The sequence below is a fragment of the Phalacrocorax carbo genome, chromosome 7 (assembly GCF_963921805.1).
Source record: "Phalacrocorax carbo chromosome 7, bPhaCar2.1, whole genome shotgun sequence".
Classification (NCBI taxonomy): domain Eukaryota; kingdom Metazoa; phylum Chordata; class Aves; order Suliformes; family Phalacrocoracidae; genus Phalacrocorax; species Phalacrocorax carbo.
This window is the reverse complement of record NC_087519.1, coordinates 21,557,233-21,576,152: the sequence shown is the minus strand read 5'-3', so window position 1 is coordinate 21,576,152 and position 18,920 is coordinate 21,557,233. Positions and strand designations below refer to the sequence as shown.

General features: G+C 43.0%; 2 protein-coding genes across 11 annotated transcripts in view; one reads left to right on the top strand and one right to left on the bottom strand.

The window, feature by feature from the left end:
* HMG20A (high mobility group 20A) overlaps positions 1–15,352 on the bottom strand; it is a 48,353-nt gene extending 33,001 nt beyond the window's left edge. Inside the window, exons 1-3 of one of the 7 annotated variants that reach the window (XM_064456774.1) lie at positions 14,687–15,025; positions 12,717–12,835; positions 2,481–2,595 (exon numbers count right to left, since the gene is read on the bottom strand). Coding sequence is in view for 2 of the 7 variants with exons in the window: in XM_064456769.1 (XP_064312839.1) it covers positions 12,616–12,731 (116 nt within the window). In the remaining 5 variants the exon portion in view is untranslated. The other 6 variants (XM_064456769.1, XM_064456772.1, XM_064456773.1 and 3 more) reach the window with 6 other exon arrangements.
* Positions 15,353–15,579: 227 nt separating this feature from the next.
* Positions 15,580–18,920, top strand: part of PEAK1 (pseudopodium enriched atypical kinase 1) — a 130,476-nt gene continuing 127,135 nt past the window's right edge. For 2 of the 4 annotated variants that reach the window (XM_064456764.1, XM_064456765.1), the window contains exon 1: positions 15,580–15,764. The gene's annotated coding sequence lies outside the window, so the exon portion shown is untranslated. Of the gene's footprint in view, positions 15,765–16,061; positions 16,202–18,920 lie in introns of those variants that run through there. The other 2 variants (XM_064456768.1, XM_064456767.1) reach the window with 2 other exon arrangements.

The window sequence follows — 18,920 nt, the reverse complement described above, 5'->3', positions numbered from 1 at the left end:
TGTCTTAATCACCATGAACTTGTTTGTATTCCTATTTAAAATGCCTTTCTCAGTAACATTTCCTAATATCACCTGATAATCACACATTTGAGACATAAAGACCTTCTAACCATACAAAATAAACCTCAGATTCCAACTGACTAAGATCCACCCACCAAAGCATTAATGAGCAAGGCACATGTCTAGTCACCGCATTTTCTTTGTTGGCTGTTCCTGCCCAGTTGTGGAAGAAGAAAAAGGAAACAATGTGAGAAAGGTCCAAATTTTCTGCTCTCCTGAATTAATCCCACTTCCATAAATCAAGAAATACATCTCTGTATCATTCACATTTAATGACTCAAAGACTGCTTTATACTAGAAGGGACTGCTGGAGGTCGTCACCTGCTCAAAACCAAAATGAAGGTCATCTTTATAGCAGACACTACCATGGTAGACTGTCTGGCCCAAAGCTTCTGGCCAACACAGAGATAAATCAGCAAACACCCTGACTGCTTTTTTTGTTGTTGTTACGAAAGCTACCAACAGCTGAAGAAATAAGCACTGGTTATTTTCAGGACAGAGACAGTGATGAATAGAAGACAGGACATAAAAGCAGTTGAAAAAAGTCCTTACAACGGCCACAGGAATAGAGGAGTATCAGACAACACCTCTCCCAGTCCTGACAAAGCCTGAGGGACAGAAGAATAAAAAGATAATTCTTCTCTCTACCACCAGAGCAGAGATGGAACGTTTTCCCTTTATTCACCTATTAACTAGAAAAATCCATCAAGAGCAACCTCAGAAAGGAATCCAGGATCTTTTCTCCAATTACTGAAGCTAGAGCTGGACTTCCAATATTATACTGCCCCTACACAAGATTCCCTCACCCTTTGTATTAAGCTCAGATTTACTCTCAATTCCAAGTACAACAAACAGCACTTACCCCAATTCAAACCATTTCAACAAACTGTAAAAAAACAATGGCAAGCTGTCATTTCAGAGAGGAGTTGTGTTAGACTCACTCCACAGAACCCAACTTTCAGTAACTTCAAGCAGGTTTATTTCAGTAGCAGTTTTAAATAGGTTTTTTCTTTTCTTCAAATGAAAAGCGTAGCTCCAGGCTGCTATACTTGCCACACCACTTATTAATCCACTTGTTCAGTGTATTCTGTCCTCCAAGTGGAGGACACAGCATAATGAGCTGCATACACTTTCACAAGATTATAGGGACAGACAACTGAAGGATCAAGCAGACAGTGTAACATCAAGGTCTTTGCTGTGTATAAGAAATAAGTCAGTCCTTATTTCTAGCTTCACAGAGGATATCCTATAATTTGCATGGCAATAGGGGTTTAAATCTGAAAAGAAATGGAGTCTCCACTACATCAAAAATTGAAGAGATACTCTGTGCCAAAGTCGGATTGAGGTTCACAAACTAACACGCATGCCACTAGCAGCATGTAAACATCTTCACAGCAATATGCAAGCCCTACCTGAATAACCAAATATTTCTTCCTTACTACAACTACAGCAGTTCAGGCAAGTGACTGCTGCCACGAGTGAGGCTGGGAGCTATTATGTTTGAAGGTAGTTCTATCTGCATGACAGAAAGGTCACAAAAATCAGATGTCGAAACAAGTGAAAAAATTGCCAGAGAACTCACTGGAAGAAAGTTCCCAGGAATATTCAGGTCTCTTGATTTCTTCAAGGATCATCTGCTTGACCATACAGTAACCTCAAAGTGGTCATTTAATTTTAAAATGAAGGCTAGAGGCACGTTAGCTTCAACTAGTGATCATAGAGACAACATCACTTATGGAGACAATTTCATTTTCACGAGAACTGGCACCAGATGTCTTTATTTCTCACTATGGCTTTAAAAGTTTGATCTTATCAACCTCTCTGCATCCTCTCATCAATATAGTTTCTTTCAATTCCATCACCTTCTTCCCACATGGCACCATCTCCTTCTGAGTTTCAACAAGCCTCCCATAGTCTGAGTTTCTCAGAGGCAGTTACAAATCATGGTTTGTCACTGGAGTATTTAACACAATACATTTGTGACCCCTCCTATACATTCAACATCCAAAAAGCGACCGATTTGTCAACTATTTCATCAGTTTGTCATTTCTTCTCTATTCCTTCAAATAAATTGACATTCTAATTCTTTGACAGCTTTTGCTGATGTACTGTCTAGCTTCTTTGGGGCAATTGCTTTGCCTTTCATTTATCTTCTATGCACCAAGTCATTTAGCAGTAGAAAGTCACAGCAAATGCCAGGAAACTTGTTTCTCTGATCTGCAAAAAACCTCCAATTGCTCAGATTTCTGTATTTTTAATTACAATGGTATACAGATACATCCACAGTAGTGAGATGCTACCAAGCAAGTTGAGAACCAGAGACACAAATCTCAGAAATATAGGTACGGCAGATACATTTCCTGTTGTAAACTGACAACTCATTTGAGTAAAATTTATCTGCCTATGACAGACTAGCATACCTTTTTCATGATAACTTTCAGTGAATATATTACTCCAAGGCTGCATTATCACAATCCTGCCTCATCACTTGCCAGTGTCTTCTATTGGTCGGTCACCGATCCACATTCACACAAGCTGGAAGGAAAAAAACCCAACCATGCAACAGAGCTATAAACCAGTAAGTTCCTACATTTTTACAGCAACACTTAAATGTCTCCATAGAAAGTTAGACTCTTACTCTTATCTGACTAACATTACTGACCTCAGACTTGAGAATAAAGAATTGTGCATCAATAAAGAAAAAACATTTTTCTAAACATAATTCCCAGAAGTTCATATTATAAAGACACTGAGATAAAAGCTGAAGTTAGATTTTTAAAAAGAAGTTTCTAGCCTTTACTATGCATTTGAAATCTCCTGTTTTCCCACTCTTCCTCGCTCTAAAAATCTAAACCCTTGGTGTGTGCTTATCTGCATATCAATACTTACAATACTCTTGCATGTAAAGCAATGCAAGAACATATACTTTAGGAACATGTTGGAAAGTTCCTTGTTATCTGTTATTTTCTGTATGCTTTGCAAACCCTTCAGACAAGTGCCTTTTCTGTAATTTCCTTGAGAAATACTTTGTTGAAATGGCATTAAGACAGAATGTATGTTCTTACAGTTGGCAATAAAATTATGCAAGTAACTTACCTAAAAAAAACCAAACGCCGAACAATTAAAGCATTTTCCTATACAGAAAATGCAAGTAAGCCATCTATAATGTAGTCCACATTTTTTCATACTTGTAAATAATTTTTAAGTTTTTATAAGGTTATGACAATATTAACAGAAAAGGTTTCTCAAGTAAGGAAAATATCTTTGATATTAGGATGATTTTTTCATATCACTACTCATTCAAAACAATTCACATAAAATCACACAGTCTAAATTTAACTTGCAGTTATTAATTCTATAGCCTTTACATCCAAATGTAAACAGATGAACAATCAAATCAAATCTTATGTCAAGACAAAGACCACTTTGGTTAGTCTCATAAAAATACTTGCAGTATTTTTGTATTTTCAAGAAAGTTTCCTGGGCTAGAACTAAAAAAGTTTATTTCCTGCCTGTAAAACCGCAACATCCCACATACACAGGCTAGAGGGGGATGATTGTGATCACCCAGGCTGACCCAATTAACATCAGCCACCTACCCCCCTAAAAAAAGAAACACAAAGAGGAATTTAAAACAAGACTGAGTAACCATTATGTAGTTTTGAAGACTGACAGTAAGAGAAGCATCACCACATCAATTGTCCCACATGCTAGTTAGGCACACAGTAAATTTGTACAACTTCCTTTTGTAGCAGTCACTTATATAATGTTAGCTTATAGGGTCCAGCCTGTGAAAGCATAAGAACCTATATCAGTAAATTCTGATTAAGTTGTGATTTGATAAATGTATCCTTTCAAGAAGTTAAACAAATGCAGTGCTTGCATTCATTTTTAGGACTGAAACTATACCTTTAACTCATTTTCAGACTCTGACCTTTTTCCAGTGTGCTAGCAATCTTTTCTGAATTCCAAAAGTAGCTGTAGCACTACCAGCTGCAGAAGACAACATGTATTACTACCTTGCCTGTTAGACTCATCTGTTCCTATACCTAAGGCTTAATTGCTCAGAGCTTCACTAAATGCTGGATTTGGTAAAAGCAGAGCTACAAGAAAGATTACAACCCTGGCTTCAGCAGAGCTAACTTTGGCCTCTTTAAAGACCTGCTCGGAGGAATCACATGGGTTAGGGCTCTAAAATGTAGGGGGGTCCAAGAGAGCTGGTTAGTATTCAAGGACCACTTCCTCCAAGCTCAAGATCGATGCATACCTATGATGAAGTCGTCAAGCAAAAAAGCCAGGAGACCAACATAGATGAGCAAAGAACTTCTAGAAAAACTCAAATGGAAGGAGGTTTACAGTATGTGGCAAATAGGACTGGACACTTCGGAGGTACACAGGGACGCTGTCACGGTATGCAGAGATGCAACGAGGAAGGCCAAGGCCCACTTGGAACTAGATCTGGAAAGAGATGTCAAAGATAACAGGAAGGGCTTCTTCAAATACATCAGTAGCAAAACAAAGACTGGGGAAACTGTGGGCCCACTGCTGAACGAGGTGGGTGCCCTGGTGACACAGGATGCAGAGAAGGCAGTTACTTGAATGCCACCTTTGCTTCAGTCTTTACTGCTGAGGCTGGCCCTCAGGCATCTCAGCCCCCAGAGGAAAAAGAGAAAGTCTGGAGAAAGGACGACTTCCCTTTGGTTGAGGGGGATTGGGTCAGAGATCATTTAGGCAAACTGGATCCTCACAAATCCATAGGCCCTGATGGGACGTACTCACATACGGTGAGGGAGCTGGTGGACACTATGACTAGCTACTCTCCATCATCTTTGAGAGGTCATGGAGGAGAGGTGCCCAAGTTCTGGAGGGAAGCCATTGTCACTCCAGCCTTCAAAAAGCGCAAGAAGGAGGACCTGGGAAACTATAGGCCAGCCAGCCTCACCTCCATCCCCTGAAAGCTGATGGATCAGTTCATTTTGGAGGTTATCTCCAGGCATGTACAAGAAAAGAAGGTTATCAGAAGTAGGCAACATGCATTCACCAAGGGGAGATCATGCTTGATCAACCTGATAGCCTTCTACGACAGCATGACTGGCTGGGTAGGTGAAGGGAGAACAGTGGATGTTGTTTATCTTGACTTCATCAAGGCTTTTGACACTGTCTCCCATAGCATCCTCATAGGTGAGCTGAGAAAGTGTGGGTTAGATGAGTGGACAGTGAGGTGCATAGAGAACTCCTGGACAGGCTCAAGAGCTGGGCCACCAGCAACCTCATGAAATTCAACACAAGTAAGTGCAAGGTCCTGCACCTGGGAATGAGCAACCGACGCACCAGTATGGGTTGGGGGTTGACCTGCTGAAAAGCAGCTTGGTTGAGAAGGACCTGGGAGTGCTGCTGGACAGCAAGGTGACCATGAGCCAGCAATTTGCCCTTGTGGCTGAGAAGGCCAACAGTATCCTGGGCTGCATTAAAAGGAATATGGCCAGCAGGTCCAGGGAGGTTATCCTCCCCCTCTACTCTGCCCTAGTGAGGCCACATCTGGAGTACTGTGTCCAGTTCTGGGCACCCCAGTTTAAGACAGACAGGGAACTGCTGGAGAGAGTCCAGCAGAGAGCTATCAAGATCATCAGGAGACTGGAGCACCTCCCTTATGAGGAAAGGCTGAGAGACCTGGGCTTGTTCAGCAGGAGAAGAGGAGGCTGAGGGGGGATCTTAGCAATGTTTAGGATTATCTAAAGGGTGGGTGTCAAGAGGATGGGCTGAGACTTTTCAGTGGCGCTCAGTGACAGGAAAAGGGTCAATGGGCACAAACTGGAACACAGGAAGTTCCACTTAAATATGAGAAAGAACTTCTTTACTCTGAGGGTGACAGAGCAGTGGAACAGGCTGCGCAGAGAGGTTGTAGAGCCTCCCTCCCTGCAGACATTCGAACCCAGCTGGACGTGGTCCTGTGCCTCCTGCTCTAGGTGCACCTGCCAAAGCAGGGGGCTTGGACAAGATGATCTCCTGAGGTCCCTTCCAACCCCTACCATTCTGTGATTATCCAGCCACCTCTGACACCTCTTTATGTCACTGCTTCCAAGGAAGCTTTCCCCTGCCTATAACTGTCCTGAGTTATACTAGTTTAAATACGGCCAAAATAGGAAGTCTAGTTTGCTTGAGTACAGTCTTTAAAAACAGAAAGCTAAACCAGATTAGTAACCACAAGTATTGAAAAAGCAGTTGTCACATTACCTAAGTAACCAAGAAGTTTTAAATTCACGCCATTTTGTTCAAAGGTATCAAGTTTCAGACAGCAGGATGAATCAGGCACTATTTTTGACTTTACATTAACATTTAAAGGGACAGGGATCACAAACTAATATGATTCACAAGATTTTTTTCTGCCCTTCTTTTCCTACCCTCAGAGGTTAAAAAAAAAGATTTCTGCTTCCATGTTTAAATTAAGTGTTTGGTGTCAGCAAAAAGTTTACTTCCCAATAATGTCACACAATGATCTATACACATTTGTCAACTGATGAAGCAGAATGGTAAACGGGGAAAATACTGGTGGCATAAGTTGAGTGTTAGATGAACACAATTTTTAGGCTTCTTTCTCAAGCTTTTCATATTTTAATACAACCTAGATTTAAGGGTAGGTACAGCGTAGTAGCTTGCTGCTGCAGAGAGAGGATGGCCTTGCTCCCTTCTCCTTCCTCACCTGGTTACAGCAACCTCCAGAGTTTACTGGACTTTTCACAGAGCTGTTCTAACTCCCTAACTCTTCCCTTTGGGAGAATGGTGGGGAAAAGGGGAAGCTGGGTATCTTTCAGTAGCTGAAGTACATAGTCAAAAGGACTCAGAAGGCTCAAATAAATACCAGAGCTTATTAAAAAAACAAATGTGTTTGGAAGCTCCCACTTCTGTGAGTGGTAAATGGTGATAATTAAGCTACAAGAGCCACCCTTGATCACCAAAGATAACTTGTTGGACTCATTCTGGTAGCAGTGCCTTGTAGAGTTTTCACCTGACATCAAGAAAAGTGTTCAGAAAGGTCATCTGCCTGCATGAAGGTAAGCCAAGTGCTGGAATGCGCAGGCAATAGCTCTCCACTGCCTAAGGCTACAGTTCAATGGCAGCCTAGGCCTATTTAACTACTAGCTACTCCTATGGCACCATCTTCAGCCTGGCACCTCTGTTCACTGGACATGTTGTGTATCAGCATGCCAAAGAAACAGAATAGCTTTTACTTCATTCATCAGATCAGTTTATGACAGATTAAATGATGAAATGGATCAGCAAAGGATTCAACAAGCATTGCAGCTGGCAGAAGAAAAAGGGATGCAAGCAGCACAGCCAAAAGTTAGTGACTTACATTTCTATAACCCTATAGCCTAAGACTCAGCTCTCACTAACGCTCTAGTGGTGTCAGAAATGAAGAATGCTTGAGACTATTCCAGTAACTGAGGGCCCCAAAATAGTTATAAGTGGGAGGAAATATGATTATCAGAAAAAATTAGGATTATCTCAAAAGCTGACATGACATTCTCAGGTTTTTTTTTCCTTTCCAATCTAAAGCTAAACATTTATTCTCCTGATAAAAGTTGAGATTCTTTCCCATGAGTCTGGAGACAGAACTTGAATTCCACAAATTCTGATTCGTTTATTCTAACAAGGGATACTTATTATACTGGCTTTTCATATCATATATGAATTGCAGCAAATATACTTTCTTATCTTAATTAAAGTAGTTGAAGTCTATTCTGTCACGTTTCACACATTGAAACAGTAAGGATTTAGTCAAATATTGGTTATCTCTATTTCATTTCATCAGTAGCACAAGTCATGTGCAGTACCAGCTAAAGCATACTGCAATAAATGTACCTCAAGCCAGAAATCTGATCCAAAAGACAACCTTAGTATGGTTACCTATGATAGTAACTGACTAGATGTCAGGACTGAAAAAACCTGCTATGCCATGGTTTTTACATAACTACACTGCTACCCAGGCACACACAAAGAACATCTTTTTCCTGTGGTTATGATTTGATTTTGCATTGACAAAGGTTAAATACCAACAGAAACAATGGATCTTCTAATGCTCTACTGCCTCCACTAAGTTTTCCAAGTTTCTCCCAGTTTATCACTGCTTTGGTACTCTGTTTTGAATCACAACCCTCCAGTTCCTCTTTTAGAGCCCTCCTTGTTGAGACAATCACAAACATTCAGATCCAAGCAGCAGGTACTCATGTAAAACCTGCTCATTAAGAAATACATCCCGAAGGAGAAAAAATAGTATTCTAATATGCCTGTATAGTCCAGGACTGTTGGAGGCTCTGAAGATTTGCTCATGTGCTCTAAAAATCCTATGGAATTTGTGATTAATGAGATATTCCAACAAGATGCTTGTGTATTAGAAGATATGGTAGCTTTAAATGGAGTACCTTTCTACAATAAGTCTTAAATTTTTTATCCTTTAAGTATCAGAAGTTATCTTTGTCAATGCGCTGGAGAAGCGAAAATGCAAACAAGGAAGATTATGCTTATTCTTAAAGTAAGCTGTGGAGAAGGGGGACATGAGGGAAGCCCTGTACCAAGGGAAAAGGTTTAGAATGCCAGTAAAACAAAAAAAACACCCTTAAAACTAAAATGGACACCAAGGTTTCTTCTCTCACCTTTGTGTGCCATTTATCCTGTACTGGGAACATTCCCCCTCCACCCTCCAGACTTCTTGGCAGAAATGTGATGTTGGCAAACTCTAGATTTAGAAGTGTGAAAGAAGATTCACAGTTTACTGTTTTCAGTACTTTGCTTGGTGTTGATCTGTTTTTTCTGTTGTATAGTCTCATACTATTACCAGAACTTTTTTTGCTACAGCTCTCCACTGCTTTTGCGACTATAGAAACTGACACTTTCCATATATTGTCAGGCACAGCATATTTTGAACACTAGTATGGGACACTAAATTCCATTACATCAGAAATTCAACCTTTGATCAACAAATATTTATGTCTCCAGGGTCATAAGGCTGAGCTTATTACTTAGCCTATACTTACACAAATGACAAAGACAGCCCATTCTTCCAAAAACAAGTTCATTTGCATTAGTCATGTTCTATCAATTACTTGTTTTCAGCAAGTCCAAGGCTTTGAAGCAACAGCCAAGGGAATTCCAAGAGAAACAAATTGTTTTTTTCTGAAGTAACAAACAAAATTCACCAAAAGCACTAATTCATGTCATATCACTTACCTGAAATAAAAGGTACTATAGAACAGACACAGCTAGGTCAGACCTGCTTTAACCAGCACTTGGTTAAGACTGTCTGAGAACTCACCCAACTAAAGGAAGCAACCATACTGGCAGGCTTATGTACATATTTAGGTCCCACCATAATAATAAAAAAATTCCATTAAGCTTATCTTTAAAAAAATCCCTAAGTCTCTCTCATTCCCTGCACTTGCTGGGACAGCTATCACATCCAGGGGACAAACAAGGCAACAGTCGCATCATCTGAGTAGCTAATTACCCAGTCCAGTTTAACTTAACATCACAGCTAGTGGCACCTAAGGGAATTGTCCTATTCCTCCCACAAACCACAAGCCTGTTTCTCTTGAGCCAGAAGTGATGCACACAAATGCAGCAAGCTGGTTCAGGGAGCTAAAATGCAAGCTCCTTTCTGACAGCAACACCCCCTAAACTGCTGCATAATCAGATAACCACCAGGATAAAGAAAAGGAACAGAACTGGCCTTGCAGCAACTGTGTATTGTACAAGTACAGACCCAGAGCAGCAAAGATTGAGTTACCCCTCGATTTTGCATATCATCCAGTTTTATATCACAATTAAACCAGAGGCCTTACCATTTCCCTATCTTACTACTCCCAGTCTTCTTCATAATCAGCCACACTCACCTCCCCTACACATACGCTGGTGTTCATGCAAACTGGTTTTCAACTTGTCGAAGTCCTTGAACTAATTTAGCAGCTAAATAAAAAAGTTTTCATCTCGTAAGCTCTTCAGAACAGTTTGCCAAAAACACGCATGAGTGCTAGCATCAGAGGGCAACGGCAGCAAAGATTCACTGGCTCAAGCTCCTCCAGAATCACACCTCCAAGTAGAAAGCACAAATCAAATATAGCACCACTTAAGTACTAGCAATTTCTATACATGACAAATATTTTGAAAGGCAATTAAGAATACTTTGTTGAGAGTTTCTTTTGGCTGCAAACAATCCCTCAGACACCACAGTATAATTAAAACTATGACTTTATCTTTTCGTATTTGAACAAAATAATAAAACAAAAGTCGATTTTCCCTTGGTAATTCACTAAACTGCCAAGAAATTCTCTGTTCTCCACTGGTTACCAGAAGGAAAATATTGAAAAAGCATTCAGAAATAAATTCTGTCAGTCTTAAGTCTCTTGAATGCAATTAATAGCTGACATTTTCACTATCCTCATTCTCTTGTTCATGTACTTCACACACTGCTATCAGGAAAAAAAAAAACAAACAACTTTATGCCACTCATCTTTTGACTAAAACAACTCTCCCCATTTTCATGGTACCACAGTTTTTTGACTTAGCCTGTAGATCAGGCTAAGGGTGTCAGCTGTTCACCTCATTACTTATCCCAGCCATAACACCCAAAGACACATTCCAAAGTCTTAGCTTCCCTTTTGCCCAAAGAAGCAGTACGAACAATCCAAGTCATAAGAATTTCAGAAACAGTGAGGTATAAGGTTTATTTTGTTATTAATTGTGTGCCAGGTAAGACGTATGGTCCAAGAGACTGAAATCAGTCAGCCAAAGTCAGGTATTTCCCTAGTCTCCTGCAAAGGAGAGCAGGATCATTTGTTTCTAGGATCAAAATGGTTAATAAGCCTCCTTGAAGACAACTTAGCACAGCTTCCATTTAACATATTTACTATTAAAAAAAAATCTAGTCAGTGATGTTCTTACTGTCATTTCTGAAAGACAAGTTTTCTTTGAAGTGTATCAGCATTTGCAAGAGTAAGGTCAAGGAACAAGGAAGATTTCCTAATAAATTTAGAACTTAGAAGCATGCAGTTATTCCACTGTAATTGGTTTTGTTCCACTGTAACACAGAAGGAAGATTTCTCAAAGATAAACACAGTCATTCAAAACTAGCTCAGGCTGCAATTCACCAAAAGCTGTCCTTATCACTGTTATTAAGCAGCCCTTCAGAAATAAAATGTCAATCTCGGTTTGTCCCTAACGCATAGTTATGTACACTGCAAGTTATTCCTTTCATAAGACTAAATAACAATGAAGTTATTCCTTTAACAGATACATCCCAACAATCTAATTATAGAAGAGATTATTAGAAGGCTAGTCTGTTTTAAAGTGCTTACCACCTAACCTACTGCACTGGAAGTAGCACTGGCAGTGCATGTACAAACTCAGGTGCAGTTGTTTTGCCCTCAAAACTCAAAAGACCAGTATCAGACTACACATAGTAAAAATGAGTGGCTGCCATCTGAGCTAATGGCTGCACTACTGACGCTACTGAAGCAACACCACCACTGGTAAATGAACAAGCCAGTTCTGTAGACAGACAATAACACAACATGGCAAGCATCACAGATCTTGCCAACGGGAGGCTGGCCTACATTACTAATAAGAAGTTTTAGTTACCACTTGGCCCTGTGTATTTGCAATAGACACCAACTAGCCTTAGCTGCTTTCATGAACAAATCCACTGGGGAAAATAATAGCGGTTTCTGAAAACAAATTGTTCTTAGTAAATTCATATCTAGTAAATGCTTAGTGTTGAAGCGTTTTTACCTACCACTCTTCATCTCTTCGAAAGAAGTGAAGTTTAGCAGTTCCCGTGAACACAAGAAATATTACCCCTCTCTTTCTAAAGGAAATCATGGAAGTAAAAAAAAAAATAAATCAAAAAAGCTTAAAGGAATTGGAAAGCAACCTAGTTTTGGGAGCCCTCCAAAGCCAATGAAATTATAGATAGAAAGGGCATTTTATTAGGGTACATTAACAAGTAGCAAAAAGAAAAAAGACAACATTTCTTCATTCACCTACTGTCTCTAAGAAAGCACATACATGTTCCCATGAGTTATCCATCTCTCTCACAAACCATTATCGGAAGAGTATCCCCGTTATTATAAGTGCAGCTTCTTCACCTGTGCTCTAATACTCGGTTTCTCAAAGTACGTGCCACAAATACTCAAAAAAACCACGATAGCTCTGTGTGCACTTCAGTATCAGTGAGTGGGAGTAATGAAGTTTTTCAACCACAGCCTGGGAAGGGCAGGAGATACAGCAAGCATTTGGGAAACTATATCAGCTTGTTTTAGTGAAACATGCTCTAAAGTTGCCTGCAACCTTTGTCCCAGTCAGTGGTAAGCTTGAGAAAAAAACCTCATCCAAGAACTGCCCCTAAACCAAATCCTCATTAATCAAAGAGAAGCACTTACTATGGAAGGCTGAGCTTACTTTGGCAGGTGAGAAGGCACACCTTGCTGATCAGGCCACCTCCATACTAAGTGACCTTTTATTTAAATACACTGAACAGATGCACTAACAAAGCAAGCTTACAAAGTTAACTTGAACACATTAGTTTCCAATTTTCTTGATTCCTGTGCTCTGACACTAAGAATAGCTTTGTGATGCAGGTACACAGGAAAAACACAGCTCACAGTCACTGCTTTCATTCAGAAGTCTAGGAGCACTGGGAAAATCAGTGCGTCTTGTCAGTTCTCTGCACAGTCCCTGGACATCAGACGCAGAAAGCCTGGGCTTGTCGAGGGAAGATGTCCTGCAAGAAGAGCAGATGGAAGACAGTAAGAATCTCTCTCCTCTTGGTTGCTTTAATGCAAAGTACTTGAATTTCTTATAGTCACCTCCTAACAGCCAGGTACACATAGAGGAGCTGAACCCTATTCTCAGGTACTAAAGAAACGTCCCTGAAAAAAAACATTATTTTCTTCTCTTTTTCTGAGCCGTTAAAGGTGTACATGTCACATTACCCTCTACGTGTCTCCCCATAAGGGACTAATGGAAAAAATACTCAATTTACAATCAAGATGATTGAGTTCGATGACACAATCCTCAGTTTGTTGTTCGGTTTTTTTTAAACTACTAGTACCCTACACAAAAACTGTCAAGAAATTTAAGACTAATCTGAATACTTTGCTTTAGCCACCATTTCTAAGCCTAGTTCTCCTTAGAATTAGTAATCTCAACCTCTATTTCAAGACATGCCAGATTTCAAAGGACAGAAAAAAAAATTTAATCACTTTCCCTCAATTTCCTGGGCTCTAAAGTTACAGTATTTGCCATTGACTGGTATAGCTCTAGAAATGGAGAGTATCTCAGCCCTTCTAACAAGCATATGTAGGTGCATGAGAAAAACAGGAAAGATTGAACAGCATTTCACTAATATCTTCAAATACAGACAGTTTGTGTCCCCCACACATATGGTTTGGGTTAAAAAAAGTCATAAAAATAAATTTTCAACAGCTGGTTACATTTATATTCTTATTACATTAAGAATGATCACTTCAGAATAACATACACAAACTTGCTAGAGCATGATTCCCTCAAATTCTTTTGCCCACTTCTGTTACTGTGTGGCCTTAGCCAAGCTTAGCCCACTTGCACAACTTACTTTCCACAGGACACAATGATGTTTTCAAAGATCAAACAAAACTTTACCTGCTGGAAAAGGCATTAACTGTAAACCAGTGAAAGCTTCCCCTGCAGTGGCACCAGCACTGGTGTGACACTCTGCTTCTACGTGATCAGAACAGACTAGTCCTAACCAAATCTTGAAACCTAAGCACTCTAGAACAGTGGTCTCTAAAGTGGGTCATACATGCAAGATAATCCACCGAGATGTGGTAGGAAAACATTTTGTAACGTTAATAAATAATATTTTTGAAGTGTTTATTTCATCTTTATCTTACCCTTTATTTATATTTTTGAGCACGTTATATGATGTATAGGTCAGTACAGTAGTACCTGTATATAATTGAGTCAATATAAGTCAGCAAACATACACATATTAGGGGTGCACGTGAAAAAGGTATTTTTAGTGACAGGCTTGCACTGGCAAAAAAAAAAATATGGAGGCCACTTCTCTAGAAAGCAGAAGCTCCCTTTCTCTGTGACCAGGATTTTCCTGTTTTGTACCAAGTGAAAAAGAGGATTTCTACTGGTCCTGCCTCCCCTTATTTTCCTAGATGCCACTAAGTAAACACCACAAGATAATTTAGGTGTTCTTTCCTTAGAATACCTCCACATCTACTCCTGGCTCTCTTCAAAGTTCCAACACTGTAACGACCAGTTTCACTTTGCGCCGGGAAGTGAGGACCCCGCCAGTTTCACTCTAGCGCTGGTTTTTCAGGGGACTTGAATGAATGGCGCCTCACAAGGCACGTGGCTCCAGTGTTTTCAATTCTAGGGCTGAGGCTTTTTTTTCTTTTTGCCACCTCAATGATAAGAAACTTCAGTTCCTCAGAAACAAGCAATCGAGTGTTGAAACCAATTATTAGAAAGAAGTATCAGAAAACCATACCATGATAAATGACCTACTTGACAAGAGAACAATAGGCGGATGTAATGAAACAATGAATAAGAGGATTAAGGGGCCGTCAAATATTATTACCTCTTATCGCTTTGCGGGAGCCGAGGGGAAAGATGAGGGTTATGAGGAGAAACACAGAAAGCCGAGTGCCTAGAGCCTCACCCAGCTCTTCCCCCTGACCCCACGCGAGCTCTGCCGGTCTCCAGGTCCCCCTCACCGGCGGGCCACAGCAGCCGGGCAGCCCGCCGACAAGCTCGGGGCGCGGGGAGGAGGCCAGCACCGAAGTCCGCCAGGCCTGGCCGCCGCGGTAAGGCCGGCCCCGGGCCGCACCGGCAGCGCGGCGAGGGGAAGCGCTGCCCACCGACCCCCTTCCCCCGCCCCGGGCAAAGAGAGGAAGAGCGGCGCAGGGCCTGCGGCCGCGGCCCTCCCTACTGACCTGCCGGAGGGCGGCCCTCCCGCGGGGCCGAGGGGTCGCCCGGCGGACCTCGCTCCCCTCAGCCCGCGCAACCGCCGCCGCCTCGTTTACGCACAGGGCCTCCTCACTGTTCCGCCACAGCGCTGGTATCTCTCCGCCCCGACTCAGCGCGGCCCTTTCGCCTCCCCGGGAGGAACCTCTTCGAGAAAAATCCACAGCCGGGCAGGAATAACCCGCAACCAGTCTGGGAGCACGCATACACACCCCGCAGCAGCGCAGTGGGGAGCGAAATTTCAAACTACACACCAGGACTACTTTCTCCCCTACAGGCGGAAGCACACTACCGTTCTGTTCGCGCGCAAGCGTACGGCGAATTTTAAAGGTCCGGGAGGCGCGCCCAGCGCGAGGCACACTGGGAATTGTAGTCTTCCCGCGCCAAACCCAGGGCTCCCGCTGGCCTCGCGCCACCCGCGGGAGCGCCCCGCCCCCTCGCTGTTCCCCAGCCAATGGACGGCCTCGCTGAGCGGCCGGGCGGGGCGGGGCGGAGGGGGGAGGCGGGGCCGGGCCGCGGCCGGCGGCGCCCCGAGTTAGTTGTTGCGCGCGGTCGTGGCGGCCGCAGCCACTGTCCCGCCGGTTGGTCCCTCCCCGCCGCCCACCACAGCCCGCCCTGACGGAGCCTCCTCGGCGCAGCCGCTGCTGCCGCTTTGCCCTCCCTGCGGGAGAACGCTGGGGAGTCCCTGCCAGGTGAGGGGCCGGTCCGAGCCTGTGGCGGGCGGGAGGGGGGTGATGGCCACACTCGCTGTGAGGGGTGGCCGGGGGTCCCGCCGGCTCGGGTTTCCTCAGCGAGGCCCCGGGCGGGGGCGGGCCGGAGGGGCTCGGTGCGGCGCGGTGTGAGGGGAGCGGCTGGGCGCAGCCGCCGCCCGCCTGAGGGGGTCCCGCCGGCGCCCGGCCTGCCCCCGCCCCCGCCCCCGCGGGCGGTGCTGCTCGCTGCCGCGCCTGGAGGGTCCGGCTGGCGCCGGTAGCCGCCCCGCGGGGCCCTGCGGCGCCCCCTTGCCCCCAGGACCCCCGCCCGGCCCCCCGACAGCTTCCGGGGCGCCGCGGCGGCGAAGGGCGCTTTCCTCGGCCCACACTTCGGCTGGAGGTCCGGCGTCGCGATCCTGCGCCGCGATCCTGCGCGAAAGGTATTGTGCCTGAGCTGCCCGGGGGCGCTGGGCGGCCTCGGAGCTGGCGCCTTCTAGGAATTGCAGGACGATAAAGCCGCTGTAGGTGCCAGGTGGATGCCGTCCCCGCCGGGGCTCTGCCCCCCTTGCTGTGTATTCCGGACAGAAAAGGCTTTACGTGTCAGTGCGTACGTAAAGTCCATCCTCCTTCCCAGTTTTCGGCCCTTGCTTTTCCCCTTGGAGGTTATTTTGGACTTCTAGGTGGGTCGGTCTGTTTGCCGGTGTTTAATTGCGGGTGAAGTTGAGACTAGACTGGAACGGCTGGGATTTGCACTGGAGCAGAGAGTGAAACGATGCAAATACGTTGCAGCGGCTAGTTACTCATCGAGCAGCTGGTACCTACCACAGAACGGCCAGGCTTAGGTGAGCGCGGGGAGGAGGAGGAGCGTTGCCTCGTGGATCTCTGACCTCGAATTCAGTAAGGGTTCCTTCTCAGAGAACATAATTTCTCCTTACTCTAGGGTTTGCCCTTTTATTTGGTAGAGCTTGGCTTTCATTCTCCTTTAATCGCTTCATAAGGGGGTCCGAAGTTTTTCCCCTTACTCGTCATGGCTTAAAGGCTGTCTAGTGTCTGCTAAAGTACTTTATTATCGGATATTTGGGGAAAAAATAATACACAAGGTGTATGGGCAGGAAGGAAAGAACACGCAGTTGTTTTAGGAGCCAAGACTTTACTGAATTCCAATAATTAGGTTCTATAGTTAGAAAGTTTACTTTAAACTTGTATAAAATTATACATAGGATAACTACCTTTGTTACCGATTAGATGCATTTAATTCCATGTGACTTTTGTTTTACTTACAACCTCATCTAGACAGTTTGATTCCAGTGGTGTAGCAGCGTAGGAAATGCTTGTGGATGTTTTATTTGGTCGTTTTGACTAGTTAGAGCTCTTCATCTAGTTTCACACTGGCTTAAAACGTTTTGTCTGTAAAGTAGCTAAAATGATTTATCCAGGTGAAGCATATTCCTGGCAAAGCTATTGCTCCAGTGTGTTTTCGGGAAAACCTCATTTTGTTCCCTAAAATGTAGAAGTATGCAAAAAGTGAATTACCATTTTTCCCATGAGTAACTTCCCACAATTAATCATATGTGTTCATGTCACAATGGATTTACCTTATTGTTAGGGTATCTCATGTGGAGAACTTAATTCAAAGACTCCCTAAACGACTTCCTTGGATTGTTCTGTTTGGCTGGAATGCCTCTTTCTCACCTGAACAGTAGTGGCAGGTAGGGTGTCATTCCGAGCCATGGCAGGAGGTACTAGGTGCAGAGCAAGGAGCCAGCAGGCTTTCCTGCCTGGCCTTTGTGCTTGTAGGCACACATGTGGAAACGAGCAATTGATAAGAAAGGGAGCTTTGCTTGTGGATGCAATGTTTGCATTTCCTTCTATTTTAGAACATACATTAACCTTGTAAATAAATGTACAGTTATTTTGAAACAGCTACATTCCCTATGTATCGGTAAGTCTTATGATTGCTTCAGTGAGAGTGAAGAGGCAAAATACCATTTCAGCTTCATAAGTAACTTGTGTTTCTGACTTCTCAGCTCCTTAGGAAATATACTTGCAAACATATTTACCAAAATATGTATTCTTTTCTATTTACTTTCCAAATAAAAGAATTGGATGGAATCAATCATATAAAAAAAAATAAGGGGGGGATGCTATTTGGCTAAATGGCTCCTAAATGTGTTCTTGCCTAAACACGTTTAAGTTATTGATTAGGGTCACAGACATTGGTAATTGCTGTTAACCTCCTGTACTGTACTAGGAAAAATATATACGTGAAAAGCTTACTGTAAGTTAACAAGTTGTAACATGTTTTCTCTACCTTGTTCATGAATTTACACTCTGTGTCCCTAGTTTCCTTTTCCTTTTTCCTGTTTAGTCTTTGCTCTTAGGCCTCCCTTTTTCCTAGAGCTGCTCCTCATCCCTGTTTAGAATTAGACCCTCCCATCCCTGCTAGTTGCCCATGTTGTCTTTCCCCTTTTTCTCTGAAAGGATCTGCAGCTTTATTCCTTGTCACTGCGTTTCTTGTTCGAGTTGCTTTCTGATGAGATCAGATTTCAGGTCGTGCTGACTCAGTAGTTCTTCCTCTTTTTGTATGTATGGCTGTTAGACCTTCTTTTCCAGAGCCTTTGAAAAGAGAGCCCAAAAGGTCTAAATTGGGGATTTCTAGGTATGGATCAGAGATATGGTCTGTCTCCTGCCAGCTTCCATACTGTTCCCACTTCCTGTGCTGCTGCAGCTCCCGAGGAATCCTGCCGAGCTACTCCCTCCCTTGTAGTCAGTGTGTCATAGCTGACATTCGGGTATGGGCAGAACATCAAAATGCAAATGACATGGGTATTAAGAGGAGATAGTGTTGCGCTTGTGAAAAGCACAGGTAATGCGAACATTGTGAGTACATGTGATGTGAAAAGAGATGGTAAAGAAAACACCTGACATGGGGAAACTGAAAATAAAACTTTCTTACCTTTCTGCTATTAGTATGTGGTAACTCCAGGTGTTTTAACCTACTTACAATACAAAAATCATAATCTGTAAAGCATGTTTTGGTTTATTAGTTGAAGCAAAGTTCAAAGAAATAATGTCAAGTTATTTGCAAGCTATATGTAGTGTTTACTGCCTGTTAGCGGCAGCCAAAAATCACCAGTGAGGCAAAATCCATTCTATCTG